The sequence below is a fragment of the Oratosquilla oratoria genome, chromosome 1 (genome assembly GCF_046742065.1).
Source record: "Oratosquilla oratoria isolate Oo_2021 chromosome 1, ASM4674206v1, whole genome shotgun sequence".
NCBI lineage: Eukaryota > Metazoa > Arthropoda > Malacostraca > Stomatopoda > Squillidae > Oratosquilla > Oratosquilla oratoria.
The window spans coordinates 77189591-77204029 of NC_134777.1; the positions used below are offsets into that span (position 1 = coordinate 77189591).

General features: G+C 40.0%; 3 protein-coding genes across 5 annotated transcripts; all 3 read left to right on the top strand.

Annotated features, from left to right (window-relative positions):
• Positions 1–13: 13 nt before the first annotated feature.
• On the top strand, positions 14–1305 carry LOC143030807 (uncharacterized). Its single transcript, XM_076194027.1, has 3 exons — positions 14–772; positions 887–1128; positions 1236–1305. Exons 1-2 carry the CDS (start codon positions 599–601, stop codon positions 1037–1039), a joined length of 327 nt encoding a protein of 108 aa, XP_076050142.1. The 5' UTR covers positions 14–598; the 3' UTR covers positions 1040–1128; positions 1236–1305.
• A 764-nt stretch (positions 1306–2069) lies between these two features.
• Positions 2070–3608, top strand: LOC143030815 (uncharacterized). Of its 3 annotated transcripts, none has more exons than XR_012966936.1 (3): positions 2070–2420; positions 2619–3232; positions 3412–3608. XR_012966936.1 is itself a non-coding variant. In XM_076194044.1 (3 exons), exon 2 carries the CDS (start codon positions 2974–2976, stop codon positions 3229–3231), a length of 258 nt encoding a protein of 85 aa, XP_076050159.1. In that variant the 5' UTR covers positions 2078–2420; positions 2619–2973; the 3' UTR covers position 3232; positions 3412–3608. The 3 variants fall into 3 exon arrangements, 2 of the variants coding, with proteins under 2 accessions (XP_076050150.1, XP_076050159.1); XM_076194044.1 differs by having other exon boundaries at positions 2078–2420; XM_076194035.1 differs by having other exon boundaries at positions 2619–3608.
• Positions 3609–3632: 24 nt separating this feature from the next.
• Positions 3633–6892, top strand: LOC143030832 (uncharacterized). The gene is made up of 3 exons (XM_076194053.1): positions 3633–4279; positions 4831–5148; positions 5313–6892. Exons 2-3 carry the CDS (start codon positions 4845–4847, stop codon positions 6626–6628), a joined length of 1620 nt encoding a protein of 539 aa, XP_076050168.1. The 5' UTR covers positions 3633–4279; positions 4831–4844; the 3' UTR covers positions 6629–6892.
• Positions 6893–14439: the final 7547 nt, after the last annotated feature.

Genomic DNA, 14439 nt, shown 5'->3' on the forward strand with positions numbered 1-14439 from the left:
ACAATGAACCTGTTGCATCTTTAACTCTCAAACACATGTGTTAATAATATGGCTTTGATGGTGGTGATATATAAGCGTTTTCTGCCAATTTGGTGTAGTTTCTGGAATTTTGTCTCATAAAAGATTTGGCACCACTGCGACTGAGATTTGGCAACATTGTAAGTTGTCCGTGTGTGTTATCAGTCCTGTACTCTGTTGTTGTGTGGGTAGTGTGAGTAAAATCTACAATGCCAGGCAGGAAGAAGACTCCAGTTGCCAAATTATTCAAAGATGTCCCAAGTGATGGGAAAGTGGCAAAAGTGAAATGCTTATTTTCCTCGACAGTACTGTCAAAAAACGGAAGTCGGATGGTAAACCATATAGTTCAGTGCAAGAAATGTGGTGAAAAAATCAAGAAGTATTTGACACGTGGTAAAGGAAAAAAAAAAAAAACCCAGTTCTTACTGATGCTGAAACTACTGAGGGAAGATCACAAGGCATAGACAGTGACTCAGACATGGAACTGCAGTTGCTCTTGCATGATACAAGTGCAGCAAGTACAAACACTCATGCAATGTAAAGGACATTAAATGATTCATTTTCCACAAGTCCGATTCCGATGGCTCTGCCCAGACCTGACACGCCCACATGCACAACAAGTAAACCTGGATCATCTGTCTCTGTCAGTTCTGGAATCACACCAGTGACTTCCACTCCTGCCAAAGCCAAAAAGGTGACACATCAGAAGATTGCTTCATACACATATGTTGACAAAATGACAGAAACACAAACAGTTAGTATATACTATGTTATAGTTATATATTGTGTACACTAATGTGTCTTCAATGTCAACATTCAGTAATCTGTCTATCAGTATCATGATTATTGGAAATCAAATGCATTACAGGAAGAGGCTCAGTTGCAGTTAGCCCGGACTATCTATACAAGTGGCTGTCCACTAGGCATGGTTGGTAATAAGTTGTGGGTAAAGTTCTTCAAGACTCTAAGGCCATCTTTCAAGATTCCGAGCCGGGATTCAATCTCAAACATTTTTTCTTGAGAGGGTCTACCAGGAGTGTTCTGTAACTGTTAAGGAACTAGTAGCATCTGCTTCTAGTGTTGCAGTAATGTGTGATAGACTAATGTCAGGTAAGAACTGTAGGAATATGTAATATCATAATGTCACTTAATATTCCTAATAATTTGTTATAAATAATTACTGCCCTAATTAATCCTAAAATACTGGATAATTACAGGAATGAGGGGATCATAAACTTCATTGTGACTTTGCCAAGGCCCATATTTTGGAGCAGCATTGCAACAGGTTAGTTTCAGTTAAAATAGCAGTCAATTACAACTCAATTACAAAATTGACTTAGACAATAAAATAAAGTATTTCATATAAACCTTCTATCTTAAGGAGAGATTAATATTAATTAATAGTCAATTCTATGTATTCTGGTTTTCATTAGTTTTGTGCTTTTGGAATATGCTGCAATATCCAATTATAGCTTCTGTTTTATTATTAGGTACAGAAAGCCACACTGGACAGTACACAGCAGGTCTCCTGAAGAAAGTAATGGGTGACATTGGGCCATTGAAAGTGTTGGGGGTCTCTAATATGAAAAAGGCTTGGGAACTGCTTCAGTTGGAGTATCCCTACATAAAACCATATGGATGCATGGCTCACACTCTGCAGTTAATATTCACAGACTTAAAAAAAACTATGCACGAAATATCCATTCTGACTGCATAAAAGTTTGCAAAGCAGTCAAACAGTCCCAAGAACTCACTGCTCTACTCAAACAACACCAACTGACTGTTAAAACAAGGTAAGAATTATTAGTATATTACTCATTGCTAAAGGTCACAACTTGCAAAATAATATTTGAAATCTCATTCTTATGCCAGTAGACTTGCTGTGAATTCTTTATTAATGGTACATTTAATTTAATATTTCTCATGGATGAGCTGTTTTGAATTTAAAATTCATAATGGTACTAATATTGTTGTCCTCCTTTGTTTCATATGGGGATCCATTATCCAGTGTCTGAAGAGTGCATGCTTAACAAACATGCATTTCAGGCTCTTGCAATCAATGATGATGCCAAGTCATCTTTGGATTTGTCCATCAGGAAGCTCCTACTTTTAGAAGTATTTTAGGATCGGACTGAGGGTATTCTCAAGCTCCTGAAGCCAGTGGCAGATGTCATCACTGCCATAGAAGGAGGCAATAAAACCTCTCTCTGGTAATGAAAGTGTTCAGTGATTTAAAGCTATCCTTTGAAGAGAATCTCTCCTCATCCCAAATCCTCAAGAGTGAAGATGCCCTCGAGGGAATAATTCGTGAAAGGAAGAAATTCCAGGTAAAAAGTATTCACCTTACAGCCACCTTGGTGAATCCTTGTTATTGTGGATGTCACCTTTCGGGTGAAGAAGCGGTAAGTAGTTTTTACTTTTATTTTGTAATAATATGTTCTTATTACCTCCAAAATCCAGTCTTGCCCGTATGCCACTGCATATGCCTCCAAGTCTTACTTGACCTGAATTCACCTGACCTAAATTACTAGTCGTATCTCTTTAAAATTATACAAGTTGCAGTATCATATACTTATACTAAAAATATTGTTGATTTTCAGGTGGATGCAATGCAGACCATTTATGAAATTGCTGCACAACTGCCAAATGTCGATGAGACCCAAGTAATAGCTAAGTTGGCAGATTACAGGTCCAAATCAAACTTTTTTTTTTCAAAGCCATTTGTTTGGAGTGCTGTTGATAAGACATCAGGATGTAGTTGATGGAACGGGATCTGTTGCTCAACTCAGCTGTCCCGTGTTGCCTCAAATATCCTGCAACTGCCCCACATCCAGTGCGTCTTTTGAGCAATCCGTTTGCAGACATACATTGGTACATTCTGCAAGAAGGAATCGTTTGACCACCGACAGAGCTGCCAAGTTGGTGTTTATTGGGCAAAAATTGGCACTGGGCAATATGGACGATGCCCATGAATATCCTCGCCATGCAGCTCATGCCAGTAATCCACCACCACCACAGCCATCAACCAGCAGGGATTCTACTGCTTCAAGCAGCATCCCCACTTTCCAGCTTGAGTCGGACGACTCGGACCATTCTGAAGCAGATTCTGAGGACTCAATTGATGATCTGCCCAGCCCCGGCCCTAGAGTCATGATTTCATCTGATATAGAGGAGCCTGAGGAGGAGCGGCAGGAGCCACATGACATGGAGTGATGTGAGGAAAATTTGTAGTGTTCAATCCCTGAAGATTGTGCTAAGACTAGAGTGGATTTTAGAGGACTATGATGGATATATATGGCGGAAACCATTTATAGCAGTCCATCAAACAAATGTACAGCATATGGCTATATTGTATAAAGGCACATAGACTGATCAATGCTTGTTTGTTTTCAGGTTGATGACATTGTTGGTGTATGCAGACACAATATATTGGCAAACAGCTTCATGCTTATTTAGATTTTTGGAGGATATAATATAAATCATATCAGATATGCTGATGACACGGTATTGGTGGCTGACTCAGAAGAAAAACTGCAACATCTATTGGATGTAACCGTAAGAGCTAGTGAGGCGAAATGTTTAAATGTAAATATGGGGAAAAGTAAAATACTAGTGGCCAGTAAAACAGATCCACCAAGAGTTCAAGTACAAATAGCAGGGAGAAGAATAGAACAAGTAACCAAATTTTCGTACCTGGGAAGCGTATTGACAGAAGATTGTAGATGTGAAAAAGAAATCAAATCAAGGATAGCGATAGCTAAAAGCACGTTTCAGAAAATGAAAGGGGTTTTAACAAACAAGAAAATGTCTACAGATATAAGGAGAAGAACAGTTAAAACATGTATATGGTCAACACTATTATATGGTTCAGAAGCGTGGACAATCAGCAAAATAATTGCAGGAAAACTTAGAAGCAGCAGAAATGTGGATATGGAGACGAGTATTAAGACAGCGAAGAAAACAAATGAAGAAGTATTGAGAGAAATGAAGACAGATAGGGAATTGATGACAACAATAAGGAAAAGACAGTTGCGATTCTTAGGACATACAATGCGGAGGGAAGGGTTGGTAGAGGTGGTGATGACGGGAATAGTGGAGGGAAGGAGAGCAAGAGGAAAGCAGAGGGAGAAGTATATGGACGGGTTGATGAGGGCGACGGGAAAACAACTCAAACCAGCACAGCTGTTACAAGTAACTAGGGACCGTGAACAGTGGCGCTCCATGGTTGCCGAAGTCCAAGAGGATATGGCACGACGGTAAGGTAAGTAAGGTAAGGTTGCCATATTGGCCCATATACAGCATCTACACTTGTTGCAGCATCTAACAAAAAGTCAATTACTCATGCTTATTTTTATAATGTCTGAAGATAGGTACATATATGTGGAGGGATGAATCAAGTACTTACACCTGTTTTTATATACTCAACATTAATATCACTAGGTTGGACCCCAAGTACTGTAGGGACCACAAACTTGAAAGATCCGACCCATAATGACCACCAACCCACATTATGGTTTTTGGGAATCCTGGAAATCTGTATATGTACTGTATCATTAATCCAATCTGATGTTAATTTCAACAAAACATCAAATTGTTCAGATGTTGTATAACACTGTATAACAATGAAAAAAAAAACGGAAATGAGACTATCCTTTTCTAGTTATTTTTTGCGTAGATCACGAATATAACATCCGTTTCTTTTTCCAGTTCTTCGTAAATAGCAGTGCCCGCAATGTCTATCTGAACGGTATTTTTTGTTGCTTTTACCATTTATATAATTTTTCACATAGCTATGTTTTTTTTTCTTAACAGGATACAGAGTTAAGATGCCTAGAGAATGCAAGAATTCGCCAGACAAGTTTTGTTATATATGTGGATCAGTTACATTAAGGCAATACAAGAGACAGTTGACTCAACGTGTAAAGAAACTTTATGAGCTGTACTTTGGATGTAAAGTGGGTGACCAGGACAAAAGCTGGGCACCTCACATATGTTGGGTCAGGTGTACAAGTTCCCTTTCTGCCTGGGTGAAAGGCAAAGGGACTGGCCTCATGTTTGGCGTACCAATGGTCTGGAGGGAGCCAAAGGACCACTCAACAGATTGCTACTTCTGCTTAACGGATATTAAAGGTGGGTGTTCAGTGTTTATTTTTTACTGTTTTTATATATATTTTCAAGAGATGTATCAATAAAAAAGATCGAAATACATAATAAGTTGCACTTCCACTATTTTTGCACGTGATCACAACCAATAGTATCCATTTTTAGTCTGATTTTATTTTATTTTCCTGCAGGTCGCAACAGAAAAGGCAAGAAATCTATCGTGTATCCAGATCTTCAGTCTGCTATTCGCCCAGTTCTACATTCAAGTGATATTCCTGTACCACAGCCGCCCTCTGAACTACCAAGCGATGACACGAGCAACTCAGACTATTCAGAATCTCAAGATGCAACGTATACGACACAACTTGAATCTGATAAGAAACCACACCTCATCACCCAACCAGAACTCAATGATCTAGTTCGTGATCTAACACTTACTAAGCAACAGAGTGAACTCCTGGCCTCACGTTTGCAACAATGGCACCTGTTGGATGAAGAAGCTCGAATTACAGTATTTAGGAAGCGTTCTGCAAATCTACAGGATTTCTTCACTTTGGAAAACAACTTGACTTATTGTAATGATATCAGAGGCCTATTCAGTGCCCTTGAGCTATCCTATGAACCCAATGAGTGGAGGCTATTCATAGATGGATCCCTTTACAGCATAAAAGCAGTTCTGTTGCACATTGGGAACACCATGCCTTCAGTTCCAGTTGCTTACTCAGTCATTTTAAGAGAGACATATGAGAACCTTGCTTTTATTCTAGACCGCATAAGTTACAAAGAGCATGAGTGGTTAATTTGTGCAGACTTGAAAGTAGTAGCCATACTTAATGGGCTACAAACTGGATACACCAAATTTATGTGCTTTCTTTGCAAGTGGGACAGTAGGGCCAGATCAGAACATTATATACGCTCAGAATGGCCATCTCGGGAATCTATGACGCTTGGATGCCATAATGTAATTCATGAGCCACTAGTTAAGAAGGAGAAAATCATTTTGCCACCACTGCATATAAAACTAGGCCTAATGAAGCAATTTACCAAAGCACTGCAACATAACAAGCCATGTTTCCAGTATCTCAAAGGGATCTTCCCTAAAATTAGTGATGCCAAGATTAAAGAGGGTATATTTGTAGGCCCTCAGATTCGCAAGCTTATAAATGATGAGGACTTTGAGGCGACAATGGATGAACCTGAGCTAGCGGCCTGGCATGCAATCAAAGGTGTATGCAAAGGGCTTCTGGGAAAGCACCAAGAGTCCCAGCGAGAGCGTAAAGTGGAGAGGCTAATCAAATGCTACCAAGATCTCGGATGCAATATGTCACTGAAGATACACTTTCTTCATTCTCATCTGTCCTTCTTCCCAGAGAATGCAGCAGATGTGAGTGATGAACATGGAGAGAGGTTCCATCAAGATATAGCATCAATGGAAAACAGGTACAAGGGAAAATGGAGCCCTGCTATGCTGGCTGACTTCTGTTGGAACCTGAAGCGTCACGCCTGAGACGTCTTATAAAAGAAGAAGTAAATAATAGATTGTGGGTTAATACATCATATAAAGCTAACAAATATGCCGATTCATTATATATCAATTAAATAAATACAATGAAGACATTTAATCTGACTTTAGGAGCAAAATACATTTATGGAACCTTGGAAATCTCTATTAATTGCATAATTATTAAAACAGCTATTTACAAAAAATTGTGACGTGGCATGAAATTTTTGTTATCAAATTTGAATTCAGCACACTGAACTTCATAATAAAACGCACATGAGAACTATGTTTTCTTCTTAATCCTGAAATTTGTTGTACAGTGTAATTTATGTAAGGGGAGGGTTGGACTATTGCCCAATGTAAGCTTAATCCGGCCCTGCCGAAGAGGTGTTCCTCACTACTTCATGAATTACTTTCAACTGACGAGAAGAGGGGGGGGGGGGGCGCCATAGGATGAAGCGGTGGAGAGAAATTCAGCTCCAGCCGCGTGCTACCCTTTGCCGCCTTTGACCCAAGAACGGTGTGGCGGTAGAGATGGCGACCTTTTTTTTTCCAGAGGTGCTGCTGCTGCTGCCATGAGAGGGGTGACTGAATGGACTGTAATTTGGTATGAGCTGGGAGCGTGCTTTGGAGCTTTGACTTGGTCATTCCCTTTATAACCAGGGAAAGAACTTTTGGTATACATATGGACACACACACATTATACACACACACACACACACACACACACACACACACACACACACACACACACACACACACACACACATATATATATATATATATATATATCACAAAGTAATGTAGCACATAAGTAAAATTAGACTTAAAACCCATTTTCGGAAGAGACGAAAGTAGTGAGTTCCGTATATCTTGATCATTATCTGTGATCCCCTTCGACAGATGGAATAGAGTTGAAAAGACATGTATATATACAAGGATGTGAGGTAAATATGTAGGAACCAGGGTGGGACTCAAGTCACGTGGGAAATAGATAATAAATCGCTTTTTCTAGACATCTTAGTAATCGAAATCCGTAGTTTTTGTCATTCACGGCTTACAGAAAGCCCACTCATACAGGGAGTTACTTGCATTTCTTCAGCCACCATCCGGACAAAATAAAATACAGTGTTGTTTCGAGGTTATTTTTACGAGCACTTAATTATGCAGCCCACAATATTTAGATTCTGAGATAACATCAGTACAAAAAGCTCTTAGCAAGGCTAATATCAGCTTTTATAAATCTATTATCCATCCTACTAAGAAGCATAATTGGGCTAAATGCATAAAATTATCCTTCAACAACTCCATAAACGAAATTTCTCAATTATTACCGAAAAATTATATCAGCTTTATCTTCAATTATCCCAACAGCTTGTCCAGCAAAGTAGTCAATGCACACCATAGACCAGCGTTTCTCAACCTTTTTACCCTTGGGTAACCTTTAAAATAAATTGCATGTCTCAAGAAACCCCTGCAATATATATATATACATATATATATATATATATATATATATATATATATATGTGTGTGTGTGTGTGTGTGTGTGTGTATTCACCTCGGATCTGCTGCAGTCTCTGTCGAGACAGCCAGACACCACCCTACGGCAGTGAGCTCAGAGCTCATTATTTGCCGATCTCTGGGAAGGTCTGAGACCACTCACACACCACACACCGGGACAGCAAGGTCACAACTCCTTGACTAACGTCCCGTACCTACTCACTGCTAGGTGAACAGGGGTTACACGTGAAAGGAGACAAACCCATCTCCACCCGGCCGGGGAATCGAACCCCGGTTCTCTGGCTTGTGAGGCCAGTGCTTTACCAATCCGCCACCGAGCCGTGTGTGTGTGTGTGTGTGTGTGTGTGTGTGTGTGTATGTGTGTGTGTGTGTGTATGTGTGTGTGTGTGTGTGTGCGTGTGTGTGTGTGGCGAAAGAGCATGAATGAATGTTGCATAGTGCACCTGGATGGTTAGTATGGACGTGACGTGATTTGTAACGTGTGATTGATGCGTGATTCGGAGAGGAAGCAAGGGGTATGTAGTGAGTAGTGGTGGGCAGCTACCGGTGAAATTACCGGTTTTATCGGCAATAAACATAATGATAGCTTACCGACAAAAATTCTGCTACCGGTAAAACTTCGTTAACCGATAACTCGATAAGCTATACCATAACACTCAGAGAGCGGTAACTTCGGTAAGCACGTCTCGGCTTGGTGGTACTGAGTGACGGTGGTGACAGCCACCACCGTCACTCAGTACCACCAAGCCGAGACGTGCTTACCGAAGTTACCGCTCTCTGAATGTTATGGTATAGCTTATCGAGTTATCGGTTAACGAAGCTTTAACGGTAGCAGAATGTTTGCCGGTAAGCTATCGTTAAGGATTGCAAACAGACGCGAACGAAAATGGATACACCACACCCACCCTCAGACACCCTCCATTCACTCTCGCGCGGTAGATAGCATACTATAGTAGCAACAATTAAAGTATGACCTTTTGTATCGTTCACTAGGTACGGGGTACTGGTATATGTAGATTCGTATTAAGTTTATACCATTTTATTCAAAGCTTTCAGGTTTTGCAGTTATGGTATATACACTGTCAACTGTTAAACAGAACGATACATTAATGTGGTTACATATATATAACTGTTTATCACACCACTTCTTGTTGCACAACACCTGTCATCGTCCCAACTGCTCTCTCCGGCCACCTACCCTGGTGGTCATTCGCCGGAAGTTGACAATCTCAGCACTTATGACGCGTCATGCTCGCATAATCTTTTATTGTTTTATTTGAGCAAGATCACGGTCATCTCCTAAGGTTAGTATCCTGGGATTACAGGGTGTGATTTACTTAATAACTAAATATGTATATATATGTCCAGGGGGGATCGTCAATATACTTAATTTGTGTTTTGTGTTTGTTTGGTTACTCAGATGTTCATGTGCGTTCGTATGTCTGTTTGGTGGTCGAGTTGTTGTTGCAGACCCGAAGGTTGCTGACTTAGTTTCTTAGTCAGCTAGAAGGGCCGGGCATTGAGTGAGGGAGTGAGTGAGGGAGTGATATTACTCATCATGTATATGGTGGCGTATACATATCGCTCTCCCCCTGGGGTTAGGTGGCTCCCGGCACCTAGGGTACATGGTTTACAAAAGTATTTATATGGGTAATACATCGAGAAAAAAAAATTCAGAGACACAAAATCCTGTGGGGTTAAAAATGTGCAGATGGGGGGGTGTTGTTGAAGTGAATCTGAGGTCCCAAGGGGGATCATGAACTGTAATTAAGGGGTAGCGATGTTGTGTCTCAGAAGTGTAACGTTGTGTCTCACCAGATTACATGTTCTATTGGATTTCACATACACTGTTTAATTCACTTTTTAAATGTTATTGTTTTTATGGTTTAACACTATCACTGTTGGGAGTGTTGTTTTTCTAGACACTGTTCTATGGTCAGTTTGGTGTGTCACATTGCACTTGTTTTATTTCATAGTATGGATATATAGTTTCTGTATGAATTTTTATAGTATTTAAGATATTGGGTGAGACACAAGAATAAACTTAATCTAGGTTTACAACAATTTGGGTATGGAGGTGGAAAGGTTTTGGAAGGTGTTACTTCATGCAACAGAATATGATTATTATTATTAGTATAAAGAGCATGATTAAGAGGGAAAGGGCTGTGGAGTTATATGGAAGAATCCTATGATGTAAGTCGAATGAGTCCATGTCAAAAGTAGTCGATGTTTAAGGTGGGTAATTAATGATGTATTTACTTTTGGAGGATGAAGGTTATTTCTCAGTGTATGAGGATATGTTTATCTGACTCTCGCTAAGATTATATTGGTCGGAAGGAAGTAGAGAAGTTTTATAGATATGTGGAAAAGAGTTCTTATTGGAAATGGGCCATTTTAACCTCCACTGATAGATACATGACGTCCTGCATCTTCAGGGGCGAGAGCTAGAGTGCATGTTTAGTTGCGTCGACGCAGAGTCATGGGATGAGACTTGCGTATTGGTGATTGGTGTGTGTCTGTGATAGGTGGGTTGTGGATGGGAGGTGAGATTGGGTCGAGGTTCAGTTTGACCTTTCTCAACTTCTCTCCATGTATGGTGAAGGTGGAGTGATCAAAAGGATCTGTTAGTAGGAAAACATTGTTAGGGAGTGAACTTGTGACTATGAAGGGGCCTAGGAATTTGGGTTTGAGTTTGTTTGTTCGACCTGAGTCTTTTACCATGACTGTGTCGTCAGGTGCTATGTCAAGTGGAATTGACCGTTTGTGTTGTTTTGTCTTTGTCTTTTCCTGGGCTTCTTTCAGGTTTGCTCTAACTTTTTTGTAAATTGTTTGCATACCTCTTTTGATGCAGTGTGCGAGGTTATCTAGGTTGTATAAGGGTGGGGGGGGGGTTGGTTGAATATTTGGTAGGGTAGGCGCATTGGTTGGCCGAAAATGATTTCATGTGGGGACATCTTTGTTGCGGAATTGACTGTGCTATTGATACTGGCTTGTACCTGTGGTAGCCAATCTTCCCAAGTGTCCATGAGGTCATTGACCAATGGTCTGAGAATTTCTAGGACCTTGCGATTTGTTCGCTCAGTCAGACCGTTTCCCTGGGGGTGGTATGCAGTGGCAAATGTTTGGTCAATGTTGTAAAGATGTGCTATTTCGCGCATCACTTCATTTTTGAATTCTGAGCCATTGTCAGATAACATTGTGTGTGGTATGTTGTATCTACAAAAGATATTGTTGACTAGGGCTTTGGCTACAGTCTCTGCTGTTTTGTTTTGGAGTGGTATTAAGATTGTGTATTTAGCAAAATAATCTACTGCTGTGAGTACATAATTGGAACCTTGATGGCTCGTTGGCATTTTCAGTAGGTCAATGCCAAGTGTTTCCCATGGCTCAGCAGGGAGTGGGATGTCTTTAATGTGGATTTGTTTCGGGTCAGGGCCTCTGAATTGGTTACAAGTTACACAAGAATCTATGTGTGTGGTTATATCTCTTTTCATGTTAAGCCAGTAATATGTGTGTCTAGCAGTGTTTAGTGTCTTATCTCTGCCCGAGTGGCCTCCCATTGCACTGTCGTGCAATATGTGAAGGACCTTGGGGACTAGGGCTCTGGGAATAACAGTAACCTCTCTTGTATTAATGGTTCTCCTTATGACTCCGTCGACCAGATTGAGTTCCTCAATAGGGACAGGTGGTCGGGAGTGTAAGGGGGTTTGTGATATGAGATGCTGTTTTATTGGAGACCATATTGGGTCTCCGTCAGTTTCATCCCTGAGTTCTTGCATAGGTATGCATGTGGTTTGGGTTATGGGGGTGATGTGAGTTTGTCTGCTCAAGCAGTCTGCCACTACGTTAGCTTTCCCAGCTAAGTATACGATCATGGGATCGTAATCAAGGAGAGTTGTTTTCCATCTAGCAATTCTCCCATGTAAGTCTTTGGAGTTAAAAAGATAGACTAGTGGTTGGTGGTCTGTTAGTATGGTAATCTTGTAGCCTAAAATGAGGTATTTAAAGTGTTTTAGTGCCCATATGATTGCAAGTCCTTCTTTGTGTGTATTTCCTCTTTGTCACTGGATATGTCATTTTGGTGTTTTTCTTCTCTAGACTTTGAGAAGACGCTATGTAAACTTTTTAGTTTTGATCTGGTGGCAAAGGCCATGTTGTTAAATCATGTATTAGTTAATAGTTAGTTTTGATTTGTAATCTAAGAAAAAAAGGAGCTGTTAAAATATGAATAATAGGTATATAGTAACTAAGGGTATTATGTTATGCTTAGATATGGGAAGGGGGATATAGTAATGGGATTACAAAAATCATAAAAATATATGTGTATATATAAAATAGTAATAAAATGTGGAATTAATATTATATAATAAGGAGTTAATTATTGTGATATTATTCTTATAATAGAATTAATTATGGTTCATAAAAAAAAAATTACAGCAGTAAAGTAGGTTACATTGATAAAAATGTATAAGTTCTATGTAAATATTGAATTTTAAACATATAAGAGCTATTTGTTTAAACAAGAATTACTTAACTAGAAGAATGCATATGAATATTATATTATGTAATAATATTAACTGTTGAATATATATGTATATTTGTAATTGGCAGATTAAAGAGTATTACTTAATGATAATTTTTGGAGAGAAAAAAAAAAACTTCTAAATGACAATATGCTAATATAAGTGCGAGATTACATAGTTGTTATATGGCTAAGGTGTACGTGCGTTGAGCACGTGGGTATCTAAAGGCTTGTAGGTTACCTTAATACCGTGCTTGAAGCGATTTGTATTATGACGTGCAGCTGTGATAATTGCTGACGTTGTGGTTCTCGGTGGAACGCGACACTCGGGTGAGTGGTGAGGGTGAGCGGATGAGGTTTGTCCTCAAGCGATGGCTCGTTGATATTCTCGTAAAAAAAAAGGAAAGCAGTATCAGGGATTCAGAAATGGATAGGTAAGGTAATAGTAGTAATGATACTATTACGTATTTGAAAAGGGTGTTGGTTGGGTTACCTTATTTAGAGGCTGGTAATTATTGTTGAGTCGGCGATAACGTAGGTGTTGTGCATGGTGTGGTTTTGCTGCCACCAGGTGGTGAGAAATTTTCACCACCGCTTCTTTTGGAGGAACACAATTGGTGCAGAGGGGTGCGCAGGATGAGTCCTCGATAGTCTTTTTTTTTTCTGGTAGTTAGTTTGTTTCTTTAGAGACGTGGGCGCGGTCACCGCTTGCCACCAGTAATAATGTATCGTTCACTAGGTACGGGGTACTGGTATATGTAGATTCGTATTAAGTTTATACCATTTTATTCAAAGCTTTCAGGTTTTGCAGTTATGGTATATACACTGTCAACTGTTAAACAGAACGATACATTAATGTGGTTACATATATATAACTGTTTATCACACCACTTCTTGTTGCACAACACCTGTCATCGTCCCAACTGCTCTCTCCGGCCACCTACCCTGGTGGTCATTCGCCGGAAGTTGACAATCTCAGCACTTATGACGCGTCATGCTCGCATAATCTTTTATTGTTTTATTTGAGCAAGATCACGGTCATCTCCTAAGGTTAGTATCCTGGGATTACAGGGTGTGATTTACTTAATAACTAAATATGTATATATATGTCCAGGGGGGATCGTCAATATACTTAATTTGTGTTTTGTGTTTGTTTGGTTACTCAGATGTTCATGTGCGTTCGTATGTCTGTTTGGTGGTCGAGTTGTTGTTGCAGACCCGAAGGTTGCTGACTTAGTTTCTTAGTCAGCTAGAAGGGCCGGGCATTGAGTGAGGGAGTGAGTGAGGGAGTGATATTACTCATCATGTATATGGTGGCGTATACACTTTTCCCTTTACAATGGCATAACAATAAAAACAATATGTAAAATAGAACCAGAGATATAGCTTATTAAAGGACAAATACATTGATTTTTCGAACTCGACTCAAACTTGTGACGTCACTATTACCTCACGAGTCTTTTACCGGTAAACTGTCGGTAATTTCGGTAACTGTATTGTTGTTCACCAATAATTTCGATATTGAAATTAGCGATATTTGCCCAGCAATAGTAGTGAGGGTATGCGGGGGGGGACGCCAGGGGGGGTCCCGGCGTCGCCCGCCATACCCCGGAGAGCAGTAGTGCAAGCCTAGACCCAGTGTTAAACATAAGTGTGAATCCTCCTGTTCGTTAGTCAGAATAAAGTGAAGAAAGTGACACTCCTGCCTTTCCTTGACCCGGACAATTGTCTATGAGCTTCTTCCATCGCTCGTGATTCCATGATCACGGCT

Bases quoted from the DNA above. Each gene is read 5' to 3' on its own strand.
- LOC143030807 (XM_076194027.1), top strand. From the start codon at position 599: ATGGCTCTGCCCAGACCTGACACGCCCACATGCACAACAAGTAAACCT. The intron at 773-886 runs GTTAGTATATAC...AATGCATTACAG, and splicing joins AAATGACAGAAACACAAACA to GAAGAGGCTCAGTTGCAGTT.
- LOC143030815 (XM_076194035.1), top strand. From the start codon at position 2,232: ATGAAAGTGTTCAGTGATTTAAAGCTATCCTTTGAAGAGAATCTCTCC. The intron at 2,421-2,618 runs GTAAGTAGTTTT...GTTGATTTTCAG, and splicing joins ACCTTTCGGGTGAAGAAGCG to GTGGATGCAATGCAGACCAT.
- LOC143030832 (XM_076194053.1), top strand. From the start codon at position 4,845: ATGCCTAGAGAATGCAAGAATTCGCCAGACAAGTTTTGTTATATATGT. The intron at 5,149-5,312 runs GTGGGTGTTCAG...ATTTTCCTGCAG, and splicing joins CTGCTTAACGGATATTAAAG to GTCGCAACAGAAAAGGCAAG.